An 18484-nucleotide genomic window follows, 5' to 3' on the forward strand; every position below is an offset into this window, starting at 1 on the left:
GACTTGTCCCAGAGAACCGGGTACAACCTGAGCTGGGATGGATTTACCCCTCTGCCTCCCACAGCCCTTGGATGAACCAAAGTGTTCTCAGCCTAAATTGTGCTTTTAACACTCACAAAATGCTGGTTTGAGCTAGAAACTCAAAGCTTGCCCTTTGCTGGCAGCAGCCCAACGTTAGCCAAAATCAATGGGAGAGCTCCTCGGTTAAATGTGTCCTTCCCACCTCTCCCAACCTCCAAAGTCAGCTTAGTGCCCGTTGCAGCCTGACAGAGTGCCCAGAGGCTCTACCCAATACAAGCCCTATTTATAGGAAGTGCTAGAAGAACATTAATGTGAAAGGAAACTCAAACTTGGTATGAAGCTTGCTGGTGAAGGTGCTGGGGGCATCCCCCTCTGCTGCAGAGCTTAATCCGTCACTTCGCTGTAATAATACTTCTGGGCAGCATCCGTCATCTTCCAGTCAGCAGCTCGGAACTCGATGATCTCCAGCAGCAGGAGCTGGGACAGGGAGCTGAGCCCCTCCTGCAGGAGGAAGCCATCCCGGAGGAGGGAGAAGAGCTCATCCATCCGCTGGGAGTTCATCTTCTCCAGCTGCTCGCCAATGCGGTGGAGCTGTAGGACCAGGCAGTCCACCTTCAGGAGGAAGAGATGAAGGGGATGGAGAGCTTTGGCACATGTATAGAGGTTCGCATCCGTCACTTATGGACCAACTCATCCCGTTCCCTCTGTTCTGGAGTTCCAAGAGGTGATGGTTCTGCTTCCCCAAAGTTGCTGTGAGCAACTGCAGCTACCTGCCATCACCTCCCAGTGCTGCAATGCCTCAGCACATCAGTGTGGCAGCTGCTTTTCCAGATGTCCAGCAATCGGGAATGCTGGAAAAGCAGCTGGTTCTGTGAGAACGGGGGAGTCATCTGTGTTTTGCTCACATGATGGGACTGAACCTGTGTAGCACCAGACAATCCCTGCTTCCAGCTCTGCTGCTGCATCTACAGTGATGACATTTTGGCAATGGGGAGGAAAGCTGCTCCAAGGGAGGACGTGCAGCCTGGGCAAGGGAGTCAGAACCAGCACCTCCATCCTGCTTCCTCCCAGGCTGCAAACCCTTCTTCCAGCACATCCCAGGAGGCAGCTCCATCCTGCATCCCCCCCCGGGCTGTGCCTTTTGCTGGTTCTCAGCAGGACCCAGGCACATCAGCATCCCTCTTCCCTGCACTCACCTCTTCCTCCTTGCGCAGGCTGTCGGGCTGGGCCAGCCGGAACAGACAGTCATAAACAGGGTTCACCAGAGCCATCATGGGCATGTTGTTCACCTGCAAGGAGGCAGGAGCCATCATCAGCTTGGGGGCAGAAAGGGAGGAGTCTGCAGCTATTCTATACAGCTGTCCCCTTGCTGCTCTTCAAAGGAGAAGGGAGCAGCATTTAGTTGTGCTGCTGAACTCTACTGGTGGGATTCCTGTAGGAGAGCAGACACTTGAGTCTCCAGGAGGAAGAGAAGCTGAACAAATGATGTGAAAAACATCTATTTTTAAATGGAATCAGGTAATCATCGGAAATGCACTTGATGCAACAGCGTTTTCCTGCCTGCAGCTCTGCTTGCATCATATTTACATCTGCTCCAAGCACACACACTTGCAGACAAGCTCTGTCAGTACATGGGCTAGTAATTATATCAGCACCCACAGGTTGACCCAGGACTAAACCAGTTCAATCTGGGACATGTGAGAGCAGGCAAAACAGGGGCTTTCAAACACCAGGTACAAAATGGGGAAGCTCAGACTTTGTGATTGTTCCCAGAGAGGGCCCTGCCTCTCCACGCCTGTTTGCTTGCCTGTAGGTATCACAAGCTCCAGCAGCATCCTTGTGCTGAGAACCGGCTCTGGCTCCCACTGCTGAGCCATGGCCCTAGGGCTCCATTCAACACCCATCCACCACCCCAGCCCTGGCACCTCTGGACACCCAGACCCCCCTGGCACCTCCAGGCAGCAGCCTCAGCTCCTGCTCCTCACCCTCAGGTAGTCGAAGATGTTGCAGATGAAGGTGACGTAGCAGATCCAGGCCTGGAGCGAGCGGGTGCGCAGCTCCTCCCGGTCCTTGTACTCCTGCTGCAGCCGGTTCAGCAGGCTCCTCCGGAAGATGCTCTGCCCAACTTGTTTGCTCTCTGCCTATGAGCCCACAAAGCAGGATGGAGGCATGAACTGGGGGTGTGAGAGGGGCAGGGGGATGCAGGACCACACAGATACCCTCCTGTGACTGCCCCCAGAGGCAGGAAAGCTGCAGCCTGTGCTCACTGCTGCTCATCTGGATGCTGCCACAGCAAGGGGCAAGCAGCAGAAGAGCTGGGTGATCATGGCACAGGGCTGGGGCAAAGCCTCTCCTGGCCCAGCCCAAGGAGCAGACACGAGGAGCTCTGACCTGGATGATGGTGTAGCAGATGCGCCCTGCCTCCTTGCTGAACACACAGTCTTTGAGGGACTGGTCCACTATGATATTGGCCACTTTCTCCAGGTCCACGTTGCTGGGGTCTGCAAAGAGGAGAAGCACTGTCAGGAGCCAGCACCCTTTGTGTCCTGCTTGCTTTGGAGTACCTAGAAAGCAATCAAGGTCAGTGTGGGGCCTGGTACAAGCAAGTTATATGGTGCAAAACCTCACGCTTGCTCCCACATCAAGAGTCCCAGCCCCTCCTCACACCCCGGCTGCTTTGGAGACACCAGCTCCAGTGGTGCATGGTCCCCCCAGGCTGAAGACACAGCCATCATGATGGGAAAACGATGGAGAAAGCAGATAATACTGGAAGCAAGCTGATCTGAATGTGAAATCCCACAACTGCTTCAAAGCTGGGTTAGTGAGAGCCAGATGGGCAAACTCCTGCAGGGCTCTGAACAGAGACGTGACCAGTGAGCAGGAGACCCCATGGGCTAGGAGAAGGAGATGACCCCACAGGATGGAGACAGTGAGCAGGAACAGGGTGCTGGAGAGGGATGAGAGGCCAGGCCTGGGCAGCAATGCTGGGTTAGGAGGTACCCTGAAATCAGAGAGAACCCCAGTGATGAGAATCAGGAGCTGTTTGAACAGCAGCACCATTAAACACTGGGAGAAGGTGACAGGGGGTAAAAAGAGGGGGGATCAAAGACCTTCCTGGAGAAGATTCACCAACAGGACCCAGCCAGGGATGATCAGTGTCTGTGGAACAGCTCTTCTACACTGAACACTGGGTGTTCCTTACAGGGGTCCAGCCTCACGTGCGTGCCAAGCTGCAGCAGAGGAGCGAGTACAAAGCCTGCTGACCTTTGAGGGCTGTTTTCAGCAGCTTCTGCGTCTCGGCATCAAATGACTGTATTTTATATTCTTCTTTGCCTGTTTCCCCCATGACTGGCTTCCTCCAAGGGCAAGAGTCAGGGCAGTGGATGGGCTAGTTAGTGTCAGTCCCTGGGGAAAGAACACACACAGCACAGTTGGACAGAGGCAGACCTTCACCCAGCCACTGGCAAATCCCATCTAGTGCTGGTGCACAGGCTGTTATGACAGCTCCCACCAGCCCTACATCTGAGCAAAGCCTTGCTCCACATCCTTGTTTCCTATGATAGGACTTAATCTTCAGAGCCTTTATGTTCTTCTGGTATGAAATGTGTTGCAGCCTGTTGGTCTGCAGGTTCACAAGGCACAGCACACCAAAATACACCTATCTCCCATCGGAAGGCTTTATCACAGGGACACACACACAGGAGCACCCAGTGCAGCCGCTCCCTGTGCCGTTAACACACCAGCTCAGCTGGTGTCACACGACAGCCTGGGAGGAATCAAACCCAGCACCTAAGCATCCAGAGCAGCCCCTGCACAGCAACCAGGCTCCCTCATCGAGACACAGGATGCTCTGCAACCAAATCCCCACCAGCTCCTATGCCATCCCATCCCACTGCAGCCAAGCACAGCTCTCTGCAGGCTCCTAAAGAGCCTCCAGATTAATTTGCTGCTGCTTTGTGATACACTAAAGGCAGCACAGTCATGGCACAGAGAGGAAGGGCTTCCCTAACACACACATATATAACATGATCTGCTTAACACAAACTGCTGGGCTGGCCAGACCCACAGCACACACATGGGGAGGGCACTCGGCCAAACGGGTCTTGCCAGCTTGAAATTCCTCTGCTGTTACTCACCCCTCACTGCAAATAGGTCCTGACAGGGATTAAAGCCAAAGAGCCCATCAACCTTTGGAAGCATGGGACACACAGACACCGTACCTCGGAGCAGAGAGCAGTGGGTAAAGGCTCTGCCCTCCTCTCCTGCCCCATGGGGCGACAAGTGCCAACGCTGCTCCCACAGCCAAAGCTGCCACCTGCACAGGGTTACCTGCGGGACCAGCACTGAGGTCTCTTTCCCAGATGGATTCACAAGCAGCTCTGTGCCCTCCGTGCCATGCCTGGGTGACAAACACCTTCCACCTGGCCTCTGCAGCCCCGTGTCCCAGCACCAGCACCAGCAGCGCTGTGCTGAAGGAACCTGGCGGCAGCTCAGCGCCGCACACAGCGAAGCCGAAGCGCCCGAGCCCGTCCTGCAGCCTCTGTCACCACCGCCCCCAGAGCATCCCCGCAGCTCCCCGGGGGTGGGCACGGCTGCTTGGAGCTGCTGAGCCAAACAACCCTGCCCTGAGTGCAAACCAGCCAGGACCACCGTGTGTGAAGGGCTGGTGGCGGTGGGTGACTCCAGGCACAGCATCACCGCGGGTACCAACTCCAGTGGTCCCCACTAGACGAGTTATCCTGGGGACTTAGTTGGGGTTGGTGTCCTCGACTGGCTGCATCGCAGCGCGTCAGTCCCGGTGGGAAGGGCAGGACGTGCCGCGGCCACCGCAAGCAGAGGGTGAGGAGCAGCGAAGTCTCCTCCGAGGGGCACAACCACCCCGGGGACCCCGTCCCATCCCCACCGATGGAACCCGCAGCACCGGGACCCCTCTGTGCCCGGGTACCCCCCTCCCTGCCGCCGGAGGAGCCGTGCCCAGCGCCACCGACCTGCCGGGCCGCCCCGCTGGCTCCTCCGGCCGCGGGCGCATCGCGGAGCGCCCCGGGCCCCGCCGCGGCCCCGGTTTCCTCTTAGGTCATTTCCTCGCCCGAGCCGGGGGAGGGCAGGGCCGGGCCGGGCCGGGCCGGGAGAGCCGCGGCCGCAGCGCCACCGCCTGCGAGCTCCGGGGCACCGCGGCTCCTTTCCCCCCCCACGGCCGCTCTTACCGGTGTGTCCCGGTCCCACGTCGGGAGCACCGCCCGGGCCCCGCTGCGAGCCGCGGTCAGTCCGGTCCCCCCCGGCCGTGGAACAACACATGGGGAAAATACGAGGGGAGAGGCGTTAAAGCAACTCACTGCAACGGGAGCATCCTCACCGCTTCACTCCCAACCGTGTCACCGCCCCAAGGGGAAGGCTCGGCGGCACTGAGACAGGAGCAGAGCAGCCAGAGCAGCTCAGGAAACCAGAATGAGTGGTTTGGGAACTTTCCAGCTTGCTACAGACCAAGCCAGGCCTCATTCACCATGCTGCGGGGCTCCCACCCATGAGCTCCCACTTGACCCTCTGGGGCACAGCAGTGGGAAAGGGCTGGAGACCCCGCTCCACTGATCCCCCTGGGTGCAGCTATACCCAAAGCATCACCCCATTATCACAGAGGGGATGGCACGGCTCCCAGGAGCCAGTGATGGGAAAGGAAAACCAGACCCTCCTGCCCTGCACCCTGGCCTGGCTGTCCTCCCCCAGGGCAGGAGATGGGGCACAGCAATCCCATGGGATCCAGCTGAATATTCATACTAGGAGGGAAGGAATAAAGGAACTGCAGCCAGACAGGAGCATAACAAAGTATTTAATGTACCTTGTCTCAAAGGTAGCACACGTTCTGCTCGGACACCTTCCAACAGCAGCTGCAATAGATCCACTCAGGAAACACAACGAAACACCTCAGACAATCAAACTGCATCACATGAGAAACCTAAACCCAAACTAAGAACAATCTGTTCCAAGCCTGACTGTCAAACATCCATTTCTTTTCACAAACCACCCTCTGGAGGAGCATTCCAAGAACAGTGTCCCAGGACTCAGTGTTGGAGGGCACGGTGTCCATCACAGAACTTGTGTGTCCATGTCCTCCTGCCTGAGGCCAGCAAAGAGCAACAACCAGAGCACAGCTGGGCTTTCCCTGCTGAAGTGCTTTGGATGTCCTGATGGTACAAGGCACTATTAGAAAGCTAACACAACCGCAGGCAACACAGATCCCCCTGACAGAATGACATCAGAGGGAAATCCCAGCCATCCCAATGGGAAAAACCCAGCACAGATTGACAGCGAGTCACTCACCGTGTGGAGTCAGTGTGAACTGGTGTGTGGAGTATCTGGGAGCACATTTGTCCCCCACAGCAGAGAATAAGGTGACTATGGATCTCTCCTATCTCCTGCTCAAATCTAATGAAACTTGGCTTCAATCAGCATCACAAGTAAGACCTGTCCTCCTAGTGCTAAACCAGTCATTCCCAAAGAGAAAACAACCAACCAGGCTGTGTACTGAAGCTCCTGACCAGGAGTGTCTTCCACAGACTGGCACAGCTTCAACTCCACCTTTGCCATCTGTTGGATGCAGGCAAGTGGATTTAATGCAGTGGAGGAAAAAACTATCCCAGAAGGAGAAGCTGCTCTGTACCCTCCATTGCTCCTCTCCCTGTAGAGCAACCAAGTTACCTGCCCCTAGAGCTGCATCAGCTTAAGCTCCACAGCACACTCAAGGAGCACTGTCTCAGCAGTCTTCTGTTCTTTATCCTTTACCGCTGTGACAACCAAAGCAACTCCCCCCTCTTCCAGAGGCTGCAGTTCCCACTGCTGAGTCCTCACCAGTTTCCCCCTATTTTGTGCAGCTTAACAGCAGCTCTTTGATATAAAGTGAACCAAAGAGTCTGGTGAGGTTTAGACAGGATGGACGAAGCCCGATTTCCTATGGGAGCCTAAGAGAGCACAGAAACCCGCTGTGGCCAGTGCTGCCCCTGCTACCCATGACAGCATTCCTCTGTACCAGCAGCCAAAAGCCTAACAATCCCAACCTGTTTGACTCTGCTTTCTCTCATTGGAAGGATGGCATGAGGGTAAGCCCATCACTGGCTGTGATGTCTTTCCAAGAACAAGAGATGAACAAGAAACAAAGGCAAAATATAGTTAAGAAGAGCTGGGGGGGAATCTCAGCTTAAATAACACAGGAAAATGCCACTCAGATTGAGGCACTTTGAGACACATTACTCCACATTCTTTGTATTTATTCCTCTAAGCAAAACTGTGCGTTTTTGGAGTACATGCAGCTACTACTCCCTCTTTAAGGCTCCTGTATGAGCTTCCTGCCAGCCACCACCACTGCTCAGTAGATTTAACTTCAAATAGCTCTCAAAGTCACCTGCAAACAGCCACTTCACACTCCAAGATCTCAAACCACAGCAGATACCAAGTTATTTGGCCTGGCCTTGCAAGGAATCTCTCTGGCTACCTCAGATCCCAGTGAAACAGCTGCTCTTGGGAACCAGCCTCTCACAACAGCACAGGATAAGGGAGCAATGCTGATATGCTCAAAATTGCCAGAAGTTGCATCAGCAGAATGGAATTGGTCACGCTGGAATGTGGCCAACATCTAGGATTAACACCCTGGATACTGCAAAAGAGCCATGGGAAGCTCTGCATGAAGAGATATCAAACCATCCTCTAAATAACAGCAGTGTTCTGCCCCATCCACCACTCACCAGATGATGGACAGGCTTTTGTATCACAGCAGCTCTTCCTCAGAGCCTGCCTTCCATAACTGGTCCAACCACACCCTGCTCAGCCTGGAAAAGCAGTAAAAGAGGAGGAAGAAAGCAATTTCCCTCTTTTCCCCGTTACGTAAATCAGAGCTGCTGGGTCGTTGTTTTGTTGGGTTTTCAAAGCATCCCTAAAACCTTTGAAACTGCAGAACATCACTTCTCCAGCTCTAATTCCATCACCCTTTCCTTGTCAAACACCAAGCAGTTTCCATCTGATGCTCAGTCCTTTCACTTCAGGTTAGCTTGGCAAAACACTTTCATCTATTAGCACCACAGCAGGAGTGAGATTCAGAAAGGTTTTGAGCAGAAATACTTGCTGGAAACATTCAAAGGTGGTATTAAATAATAATAATAAAAGATAGTTACTAGTTTCCACAGGACTTCTCCTTCATTATTCCCATTTAAATATTTCTAGAACTCTATACAGCATTTGGTTACTCACTGCATTGAAGCAAAGAACCCTAAAGAATAGGGCTTGTGCGTTGAATTCCCTTAGAGAGGGGTTCTTAATCTTTAGACTGAGATGCAAAAGTGTGACTGAGGCAATGCAGAACCCCAAGAGATGTGTGGCAAGACGTGCAAGAAGAGAAATGGGCACTTTGGATACAATCAAGCTCATCAGAGTTAAAGGAAGAGCAAGTTTGTGTGTGATCCACCAGAAGATGCTGTGTTTCAGGTGGCTGATTCAAGTGGTAAGCAAGCAGCAGCAGCTGGCAGCAAAGAAAAGGAAAACTGAGGTTCTGTGACACTAAAAAGGTTTGAGTTGACTTCACAACAGCAGCAGAGAGCTGCCTGTGCTACACCAAGGAAAGAACACGGTGCAAACAGCAGGCCAGAGAGCAAGGAAACACAGCTGTGCGGATGTAGCCATAGGAAGTGGTGTTAGGTTGGATAAGCAGCACCAGCTACACCTGGATCCCAATCGGTGATCCAAGGCAAGCACAGGAATACACCCGCTTCAGCAGGTGCCTCTTCAGAGCAGGTAGTTTTCTGCTTGGTTCCCCCCTCTCCCCACTAAATGCGTGCTGATATTAGAGGAGACAGAGGAAAACAGTGCTCAGTTAACAGCTTCCAGCAAAGCAGTTCAGTGTCTTCAGCAGAACTGCAGCTGCCTTCTCCTTCTGCTTGGTCCCAGGAGGTGATTTCCTACAGGCTGATGGAGCTCTGGGAACTGTGACATTCCCGACATGCTCATGACAGAGCAAAGCCCATCAGTTTCCCCTCCTCTAGGAGGGCACCAGGTAGCCACAGACATGCCCCTTTCAGCGTTCCTTCCTTGCAATGCTATCAGCAGTCTTCAGGGAGCACAGGAGGCTGCAAAACAGCTCATACCAGAAGAAGGTAAGGCCAGTGGAGACAGCAGCCTTCAGCAAGCTGGGGGAGAGGCCCTTAAAGAATCCACCCGGGCCCTCCTCTCGCATGATCTGCCTTATGCAGTCCAGGAGCCCGCTGTACACCCGCACCTGGGAGAGAGATGGCAAAAGGGTTAAATAAGGAAACTCCAGGACAACTTTACCTGGAAAAGAACACCGAGATCCCCAAATATCCCACAAAAATGGGATGGGTTTCTGCTATTATAATCAAACACCTTTCTGGCTATTATAATGAAATGAATTGAGAGCCAGTTTGTAGCAAGTGGGGTGGAGGAAAGCCATGTGTTTTGCATCAGCAATGGCTTATGCAGATCATTCTAACTGAGTGGCCCTAAAATCTTCATGCTGTAACCACACGTATTATTCATGGTACAAGTTTATGCAGTGGTTATTTCAGATTGGGCTGCTGTTTTCCATCCCCTTCACTCTCTAAACTGGGATTTTTCTAGTTTCCTAACAGAAAGAAAACACAAGCCTCAAAAACAGCCATCCACATGTCATCGTGTCCCAGGGAACTTTTAACATCTTGTGACACATCAGTGCTAAGAACAACTTCTGAACCTCACTGGAAAAGCATCCAATGCTATGGGTTAAGACTTCAAGTTCCTATCTCTGAGTTTCTTGAGGTGCAGACTGATTTGCTCCTCAGATCCAAGGAATCTGAAGGAAAAAAAGGCATTTTCCACATGGCATGTAAAGGAAGAGTTACTTGAAGGATCTGTATTTGTCTTACAGCGTTATTTCGAGGTGAAATACACTGTAAGACAAATGGAGCACAGAGGAAGGTGCTAACGAACACCAGAGGTATTGAATTTGCTTTGAATTTCAGGATGTTCTGGTATGTAAGACATATGCTGAACACTTGGTGCCTATTCCTTGCGTCAAAATATTAACTGCAGAAGAGGATCCTGACAGCCAGGCGATCCCAGCATAAAGCCAGTGTCATCCTCTGCTAGGAACGTAGTCCTCAATCAGAAATACCAAGCTGCAACTAGAAGCTAAGTATATGAAACCCCTGTTTCCTGCTTCAGTCATCCCCAGCTTCAAGACAACCAACAGATGCAGATGGGCAAGAGCAAGTTCATCAGGAGCTCCTAACCCAAATACGAACACAAGAGGTACCACTGGTGAATCATCAGTGGTGGACTGGCCCCCGACTGTCTCACAAATCCATACTCCTAAAAATCAGGGAATTCCAACATTTTTCACCTGCCCAAAGGCTGCCCGGGCCTGCTCAAAGCCACGCACTTGCAGTCGCTTCTTGAACAAGTCGAAGGGGTAAGTGAGGGTTTTGCTGATGATCCCAGCACAGCTGCCACAAACAAGGTTTTTAACGTTGCCTGAGAAGCAGAAAGGGGAGACAGGAGGGGGAAAGAGGATTAGCAGGGAGTTTGCATTACAGATCATGAGACTTCAGTTGAAGATCACTTTGCACAAGGTTAAAAAGGACCTTTTTGTGGGCCACAGAACCTCAAGCTGCATCTCTACATCTGGCCTGCAATGTCCTCTGGGGCCAGAGTTGTAACAGCTCATCTTGGTTCACCGCACTTATCTTGCTTTGCTCTGCCAAGTGGCTTAGCACAAAAAACCCCAGTGACCAGAGGACCTGCCACAGGTGGATGGAGCTTTCCTGCCCCCAGTAAAAGCCCAGTCACTGGAAATCTTGCAGTCCTGATTGCTCTGACTTACTCTGGACTGGAGGAAGTCACAAGCTGGCATTGCCTGATGAGTGCAGAGGCTTGGGAGAAATGACTTTTGGGGCATTAGACTTCCTGACAAACCTGAGTTCCCAGCACACAACCACCATCAGCCTCTGCCATCTAAACTAAACATGCAGGCATGATGTTGGAAAGTCTAGATCCTCTACTGAAGAAACTCCATCCAGGAATAAGAACACGCTAATCCTGCATACACTCTTTCCCAAGGAGGCACCAGTATCTAAAACTGTCAAGGTGAAAAGCTGCATCAGGCTGAGGTTCTCTTATCATGGAGCTAGGAAGCATCATAAAACTATCAGCTCAAGAGCTTGGCAGTTTTAAATGAGGCTGAACAAATCCTCTTCTGGAACAGCTGGGCTGGAAACTCAGGCAGATTTCCTGAGGAAGTCCAAGAGTCCCACCCCCACAGCACTAAAGGAACAGAGGAATTAAATGGAAACTAATGGAACAGACATGTTACTGTCTTCCCATAGGATCAGTAACGTGACACAGCTCGAGAAGGAGTATGAGTCTGTGACACTTCACTTTCCCATCCATCCACACTTCCATCATGGTTATTCCATAACAGGAGCTGTCTGTAAACTTCACTGTACTTACTTTTGCACTATCTGTGCAGGGCTAAGAATGAGAGATGGGAAATACAGACACTTTTGCATTGAAAAGATTGATAGGACAGAAAACCAAGCTTATGTCAGTCTCCCAAAGTAGCACTCATCCTTTCTCTACCCCCACATCAGACATCACTGTCCCAGGTGCCTACCTCCTTTCTTTCCTTCAGCTGGAATCACCCATTCAGAAAACTGTTGCAGGATGTTGTAGAAGGAGAACTGGAGACCAGCATTTGGGAAGACAGCAATGATTGTGGGGGTCAAACCTCTATAGAACGTCCGAGGTCCTTCTGTCTGGTACATTGTGACCACTGCGTGGCGAAGGTTTTGGTAGATCTAGGCAAGAAAGAAGAGGTTGATTCTCTGATGGAAGAGGCTTAAAACAACAAACTAAGGGGCAGGTGATTTCCCAGTGCCCAAAATACAACTGACTTTCAGCACAAAGCAATGAACAAAGTGATTTTGCACATCACACAGTATTTGCAGCTCAGCCCTTGTGACTCTTATAAGCTGACAACCTAAAGCTGCCTCTGGGCTATGAGAGACTAACTTAACGATCCCTAGCATTGCACTGGGCTGACATTGTATCCCACATACAAGTTGTGCTGAGGGGAAGAAACAAGGCACGGAGCTGAGGCCAGAGACCAGTTGCCTCGAAGACAAGATTATTTTTCTCTTAACAGCTTTGCTTACTCCTGCAGCAGAATTCATGTAATATGTATTGTGAGTCTACTGCAGGCTAATGGCTCTGATACAAATAAATCTAGTTGTTACAGATCTTATTAGCATGGAGACCAATTCTTGCATAAACAAGAACATGAAATACAAGTGAAAGGTGACTGGTTTCAGATCTCATCCCCATCATTATCTAAACATGACTCTGTGCAGGTAGAAAGCTTCAAATCCACAATGTTCAACAGACTGAGGAGTGTATTTATAAATGGCCAACAGGGCAGATGAAAATGGACTTATCCTGGCAAGGACAGTTTCTCCTTTCTGGATCATCTGTGAGGAGTCAAACACAAATCAAGAGCAGCAAAACATAATTAAGAAACCTGTGTCAACAGCACAGAGGATGACTTGGCAACAGTACAGACACTGCTCAGTAACAGCACCAGCTCCCTTCTCTAATCCCTGGGGCCGTTATGTACCTTTCAAACCTCCTATTTTCCCACACATGGAATATTGCTACTGCTATGGAAGATAATCCCAAACACACACAGATCCCTAAGCCATACCTTAGGCTCACCCTGAGCAGCTAAGCGGGTGCGTAGCGTGTCAAGAGGCTGCACTGCAACAGTGGCTGTGCAGGCAGACAGCCCACCGCAGGTGAAGTGCACCAAGGAGTCACGGGCGCTGTAGGAGGTGAGGTTGTGCACCAGCTGGGTCATGTTCTCAAACACCATGAACTGGCAGGAACAAGCACACACAGGTCAAGGAGTCAATGCTGATCCGTGATATGGATCTCCCATTCCTCTCTCATTTCACCCAGAGAGCTCCACCCACCGCCTGTAACCACCTTCTCCCTGTGTCCTTCAAAAGTCCTTCCCAACTTGCACGCTGAGCATGTGTGTGCTCAAAGAGTAGGGTGTAAAAACCACTCAGCAGCGCAGGGAATGCTCAGCACAGTCTGTGCTCTGACACTTGTGCTAATTCTTGCAGTTAGAACTGTGAAAAGCTCATCTCAGTGCTCCGTGTATCCTAAAGTGTTTGTTGTATTACAGATACACTGTGCATTTCTCTTTCAACCGCTGCTCACAAAACATGTTGGTAGTAGTTACAAAGTAAGCATAACAATGCGGTGTAGAACACCATCATCAGCTTAATTTCTTCCTTACAAGCTGTTAGGGAGACATGAACAAAAGCAAAACCACCACACAGGTCTGGAACATGAATGGGTAAGCCAAGTGCCAGGAACAACGGGGTTATCTGTGACAGCAGATACAAACAGAACTCTGTCTGCTGTATCGGTGCTCCAGCTTCAGCAAGCTCAGGAATCACCCATCAGCAAGATACAGCTGCATATCTTTACATCAGTACAGTGCGACCCTGGAGCCAGGCTGAAGAGGAGCAAAGTCAAGTCCTATGTATGTGCACTGGGCCCAGGGGATGGATGACGGGTCAGCTCACCTGAACAGCTCCATAGCCAACTGAAAGCAGCTGAGCAGGAACATGGCCCTTCCAGAAGGCAACCAAGCCCTCCTCCCGGAAGATGCGGCGTGCAGCCTGCAGGATGCTGTGGTACTTCGCGCCTGGGTTTTTGGAGGAGAGCTGCTCGATCTGGAGCTGGAGGAGAACACAGAGAAGGGTTGCTCTAATTCCACACCGCGTCTCAACAAGTTCAAGTGTTGCCTTTGGGAATTCACAGCCCCCAGAGCCAAGCAATGCCCTCCCATGGACTCACACCTAGAAGTGACTGGGATGTGGTTTATGTAGGGCTCTGAAAGAATAAAGCCACATGTGCAACACAATCAGTAGGGAGGATGGTGAAATCCAGTTAGATAATGAAGATGATTCATTCGTAAAGACAGAGAAAGAAAACAAACTATAAAAGCCACAAGGTCCCATTCAAACACTCCAGTTATATAAATAGAAGCAGTGGACACAGGATAGCCCTGCTACCTTGCATAACCTGTACACCACGAGGTGAGGGCTGAGGAGCAGCGTTACCAACTCTCTGGGTGCACAAGTGCCCTGTTCGCCCAGGCCATGCCCTGTAACGGGCTCATTCACCCCGAGCACGCCGTGAGGACCCTACCTGGAAGCGGATCTTGATGACATCCAAGGGACTGATGAGGAGCCGGGTGACGAAGCCAGATGCTGACCCTGCTGCAGCCGCTTCCGCCGTGGACACGCACCTGGAGCCGGGGTCATAGCCGACCATGCCTGCCCGGAGCCCCCGCAGCCTGGCCGGGAGACAGGGGCTTTGCTGAGCCCGCCCCGGACAGGCTCGGTCCCACAGCTCCCGTTCCAAGCCCCCCGCTCCCTCCCAGCCCCACACCGCTCCCCCTCGGCACACGCTGAGCCCCACGGCACGCACCGGAGGGGAGCGGGGACCCGCACCCCCGGGTAGGGCCCCCGACCGCAGCCCGCCCTCAGCCAGGGGCCCGTCGGGGCGCCTCAGCCGCCCGGCGCCGCACTGCGCCTGCGCGCCGCGGGGGATGCTGGGACGTGTAGTCCAGCGGCGGCAAAATGGCGGGCGGGGGCTTGGCGCTCCCAAGGACGGGCGGATGGGGTTGGGATGAACCGGGATTTAGGCACTCCCTGCAGCACAGCGCCTGGTGGGAAGGGAGCACATCATGCAGACAAGACAGGCCTTGCTCCTGATGGTTCTTCCTCCGTGGTTATTGCCTTGTTACACAGTCACATACAGGAACAAGTGTTGCCCTTCCCTCGTTAGAAGTGGAAGAAAGGGTTTCCACGCTTTTCAGTGGGTACCAAGCTATAAACAGCACGGTTCTGATCCACCCTGTCCTGCTCCAGCCTTAGAAGAAAACCCAGAGCACCAAACCACATCAATTCTGTATTGGCTGAAAAATAAACTTGTGATAACAAAATCCAGGCATTTCCACCATAAACTCCTTGACTATATTTGTATTTGAGCATAATAACTAAAAGCAACTGGGCAAACCCAAGGCAAACCTCCAAATGGGCCTTTTCCTAGTGTGTATTAGCCTGCAAAATGGACCAGCCCTCAGCCCATGAGCAGAGGCTGACCCTGCAGCGCTGCCGCACACCGTGGTAGCTCTCCTTCAGCAGCAAAGGGAAAAGGACCTGCAAGGCACTGATGGAGCAGGGCAAAAGCTCACGAGTGGCCTGAGCCATGGCAATGTTGTGTGCCCACCATCCCCTCAGCAAGGTGCTCCAGAGACAGCTGGTGTGTCTCCTCACAACACGCAGTCTGTACTGCAAAGCACTCGAGCTGTTGGGTAAAAAGGGTAGAGAAAAGCAATGGGGGAAATACTGCAGTGCTGCCTCCCCGCTCAGCTGAAGCATGGTCTTTGGTCCTTGCACCAACATCATCATTCAAATCATCACAGACTGGTTTGGGTTGAAGGGACCTCAAAGCTCATCCAGCTCCAACCCCTTGCCATGGGCAGGGACCCCTTCCACTGGAGCAGCTTGCTCCAAGCCCCTGTGTCCAACCTGGCCTTGAACACTGCCAGGGATGGGGCAGCCACAGCTTCTCCGGGCACCCTGTGCCTCACCTTTCCCCCCTTCTCACTGTTCATAATGCCACATGCCAAGTGACATAGCTCTGTGCTGACACAGCTTGAAAGAGGAATGAATTCAGCCACGGATGCTGAGACCAAACTACAATGCTCCAGAGGCTGCGTACTTCAGGCCAGAACACACCTTACAGCTTCTTCCTACAGCAATCCAGTATCCTATAGGATGTAACATACACGTTAGCTCCATCCGTGGCATTTTGGTCAGTGAACTGAAATAACAGACAGATGCTCAAGTGAAGAATTCAATGTATATTTATTATTCACAGTTAATTACTATCTACCAAATGCTGCTGCAGAGTTAAAGGATTAAGTACATAGGCCTTTTTTTTATTTAAACACTGATTTTTTTTTTCCTTTTAATATATATACACACACAAGACATATGTCTGCAAGGCTGCATGATATACACCAATTCCAAAATAAGGAAACAATCAAATGGTCCAGGTGTAGAATGCCATAGATTCCTTTTCCAATCACTTTACAAAGAAGGAGGAAAGTGAGTGACAGCTAGCAAGGAGAGGGGGAGAAAGTAATAACTCTACAGGATAGCTCTCTCTTTCATCTGCTGGAAAATCAAGTGTAAGGCAGAGTCCATGTCAGGAAGAAAACGTCTGTAACACTTAGTACAAAAAAAGGCACCCTCCAACTCAAGATTGCCCATGCTCAAGCAGGGCAGGAGGAGATCTCTGCTGCAGGGTTTGGATTCGTTGGTGGGGTGAAGGAAGCCAAAAAGGCCATCCAAAGGAAAAGTAATGCAACTGAAGATTGGCACAGAGAGCAGTGGGGCTCTGTTGCTTTCCTTTCTGTCCAATTTAATGTCACACTGCTCTGGTGGAGGAGCAAATGGCCACAGAAAACACCATTCTGGTGCAGGGTGGGGGTTACAGTCATCACACAGCCTGCTGTGAATGGGGAGAGGGGTAGGGGGGGGAGCTACTTCAACAGTAACACTGACCTGAGGAGGGAGGAGAAACTGGAGAACAGTGATGCCAACCCCACGTTTCAAGAGCAACACGAATGCAAATATTCCCTATCCAGGCCAAAGAGACAGGCTGATTACATGCATCACGTAGAGACATTCACTAAGAGCATAAAGTTTTCTTTTCAAGCACTATTTCTTGAGGTTTCTCTGCATTATAGTTTTCCATCAAAGGAATGTACATTTTGTAGGACATTTCAGGGCTATTATTCCTCAAATCCCCCCCCCCCTGCCCCCTTTAACCCTCCCCTCCCCAAAATATTCTTCCTCATCTTCCCTGGTCATAACTTCCCCCCTTTCTCTTACTTCTTTTGAGGCTCCTGGTTGCAGCTCCCCACCTCTGAGCAGCACAAGTTGCCACTTGAATGCCTTGATTTACTTTCCTTGGAAGAAGGGAAGTTCAACAGTTAAGACAAATCTTAAGATTAAAGCTCCATCTCTTGCTTGTAGATTCCTCTCAAGTGTGCATTGATAAAACCACCCTCCTTCACACCCTTCCCCCAGAAGTATTTATTTACACATAGCAGGGAAAAAAAAAAAGTTCTGGACTGTCCTTTTAACTTAAAAAGAATAAAAAAGAAACTAAAAGAAGGGAAAGGCACTATGGAAAAAAGTACAGAATGTGCTCAACCGTACACCTTTAAGGAAAGAACACAACAAAAGCGCTGTCAGCACAGCATGAACAGACCCTCAGTTGTACATTGGAGTTTCTCAAAGCAGCTCTGTGACTCCAAAGAAAAGAACAAAAAGCCACACAACTCTTCTCCCTTCCCCTGCTTGGAAGCTGCTGAGCTTCAGAAGAAAGTGCCAAAGGAGAAGAGACAATAAAACTTAAGATTAACACCTCATCTTTCCCAGGCAAGAAGAGCTGAATGTTGAAGGCAAAAGCAGAGACTGATGATTTTTGTTTTGTTTTAAAGGCAGGACTGTGGATTTGGTTCTTCTCTCATGTCCCTTCATGTCAAATGAAGACCGTTTGCAGAGAGAGAAAATACCAGCAGAGTTTCTCCCTTTTCCTTTAACTGCATGGCTAGGACTTTATATGGCATTAAAACTTCATGCACTGATGGACAGAGGGAGGGGGGGAAACAAGAAGAGTGGATGGAAGGGGGTAACCCAGGAGCAGCTGAGGAAATTTGTTATTTTCATTGTTTTCTCTCTCTTTCTCTCTCTTTTTTTTTTCTCTTTTTTAAGGATAACTTTTGGTGTGTAAGTTGAACTCTTCCCCCCCCAGCCCCTGAAGTTCCGTACTGAGTGAAGGAGGGTCACCTCCCGCTGAAAGGTGACTCGGGTTTTATCGCCGCGTGATTTTAGGTCACTGGCTGCAGTTAGGCTCTGTATGTGTATTTACTGCTTCTCTCCTTTCTTTAAATAATCTCTAATATTTATCTCTAGATGTTTCGGTTCACTGGGTTCACGTAGTTGCGTGGAAACATGCCCGTCTGTCCGTGGCAGGCTCCCTTCCACCAGTTGGGGTCAGAATTGTCAAGGACTTGGATAAAGTCTCCACGGCGGAAGCCCAGCTCTCCTTCCTCTTGGGGATCGAAATCAAACAGGGCCTGAACGTATGTCGGTTGCTGGAAGGGGAAAGGAAGAGAGACACAAAGTGAGAGTCATCCACAGTGCTTGAGAAACTTGCTCCTTCAGGCCGGAGCTTAACCTACACCAGGGTTAACAGTGAACAGTTTGGGCTGTTCCGTTTCCCTGCAAGCCAGCTTACAACATCTATATCAAGAGGCTAAAAGAGGAAGGCATAGTCT

The 18484-nt window shown here is 51.1% G+C and overlaps 3 protein-coding genes across 8 annotated transcripts in view; all 3 read right to left on the reverse strand.

The window, feature by feature from the left end:
- Positions 1 to 283: 283 nt before the first annotated feature.
- MIF4GD (MIF4G domain containing) lies at positions 284 to 4821 on the reverse strand. Of its 2 annotated transcripts, none has more exons than XM_061377141.1 (6): positions 4808 to 4821; positions 3286 to 3412; positions 2413 to 2522; positions 2007 to 2162; positions 1218 to 1310; positions 284 to 612 (listed from the first exon to the last, which is right to left on the reverse strand). In XM_061377141.1, the coding sequence occupies exons 2-6, from the start codon at positions 3365 to 3367 to the stop codon at positions 406 to 408; spliced, it is 648 nt and encodes a 215-aa protein (XP_061233125.1). In that variant the 5' UTR covers positions 3368 to 3412; positions 4808 to 4821; the 3' UTR covers positions 284 to 405. The 2 variants fall into 2 exon arrangements, with proteins under 2 accessions (XP_061233125.1, XP_061233124.1); XM_061377140.1 differs by having other exon boundaries at positions 284 to 633.
- Positions 4822 to 5826: 1005 nt separating this feature from the next.
- SLC25A19 (solute carrier family 25 member 19) lies at positions 5827 to 14454 on the reverse strand. 3 transcript variants are annotated; one of them, XM_061377138.1, is made up of 6 exons: positions 14272 to 14454; positions 13644 to 13799; positions 12752 to 12922; positions 11666 to 11849; positions 10436 to 10527; positions 5827 to 9277 (listed from the first exon to the last, which is right to left on the reverse strand). In XM_061377138.1, the coding sequence occupies exons 1-6, from the start codon at positions 14395 to 14397 to the stop codon at positions 9077 to 9079; spliced, it is 930 nt and encodes a 309-aa protein (XP_061233122.1). In that variant the 5' UTR covers positions 14398 to 14454; the 3' UTR covers positions 5827 to 9076. The 3 variants fall into 3 exon arrangements, with proteins under 3 accessions (XP_061233122.1, XP_061233121.1, XP_061233123.1); XM_061377137.1 differs by having other exon boundaries at positions 10397 to 10527; XM_061377139.1 differs by having other exon boundaries at positions 9141 to 9277; positions 10364 to 10527.
- A 1525-nt stretch (positions 14455 to 15979) lies between these two features.
- Positions 15980 to 18484, reverse strand: part of GRB2 (growth factor receptor bound protein 2) — a 59005-nt gene continuing 56500 nt past the window's right edge. For all 3 annotated transcript variants that reach the window (XM_061377144.1, XM_061377145.1, XM_061377142.1), the window contains one exon: positions 15980 to 18301. In XM_061377144.1, the coding sequence (XP_061233128.1) occupies positions 18116 to 18301 (186 nt within the window). In that variant the 3' untranslated portion in view covers positions 15980 to 18115. The remainder of the gene's footprint in view (positions 18302 to 18484) is intronic.

The sequence above is a fragment of the Neopsephotus bourkii genome, unplaced genomic scaffold, assembly GCF_033783945.1.
Source record: "Neopsephotus bourkii isolate Nb327-2 ecotype Australia unplaced genomic scaffold, CSIRO-AGI_Nbou_v1 NB_1749, whole genome shotgun sequence".
Classification (NCBI taxonomy): Eukaryota; Metazoa; Chordata; class Aves; order Psittaciformes; family Psittacidae; genus Neopsephotus; species Neopsephotus bourkii.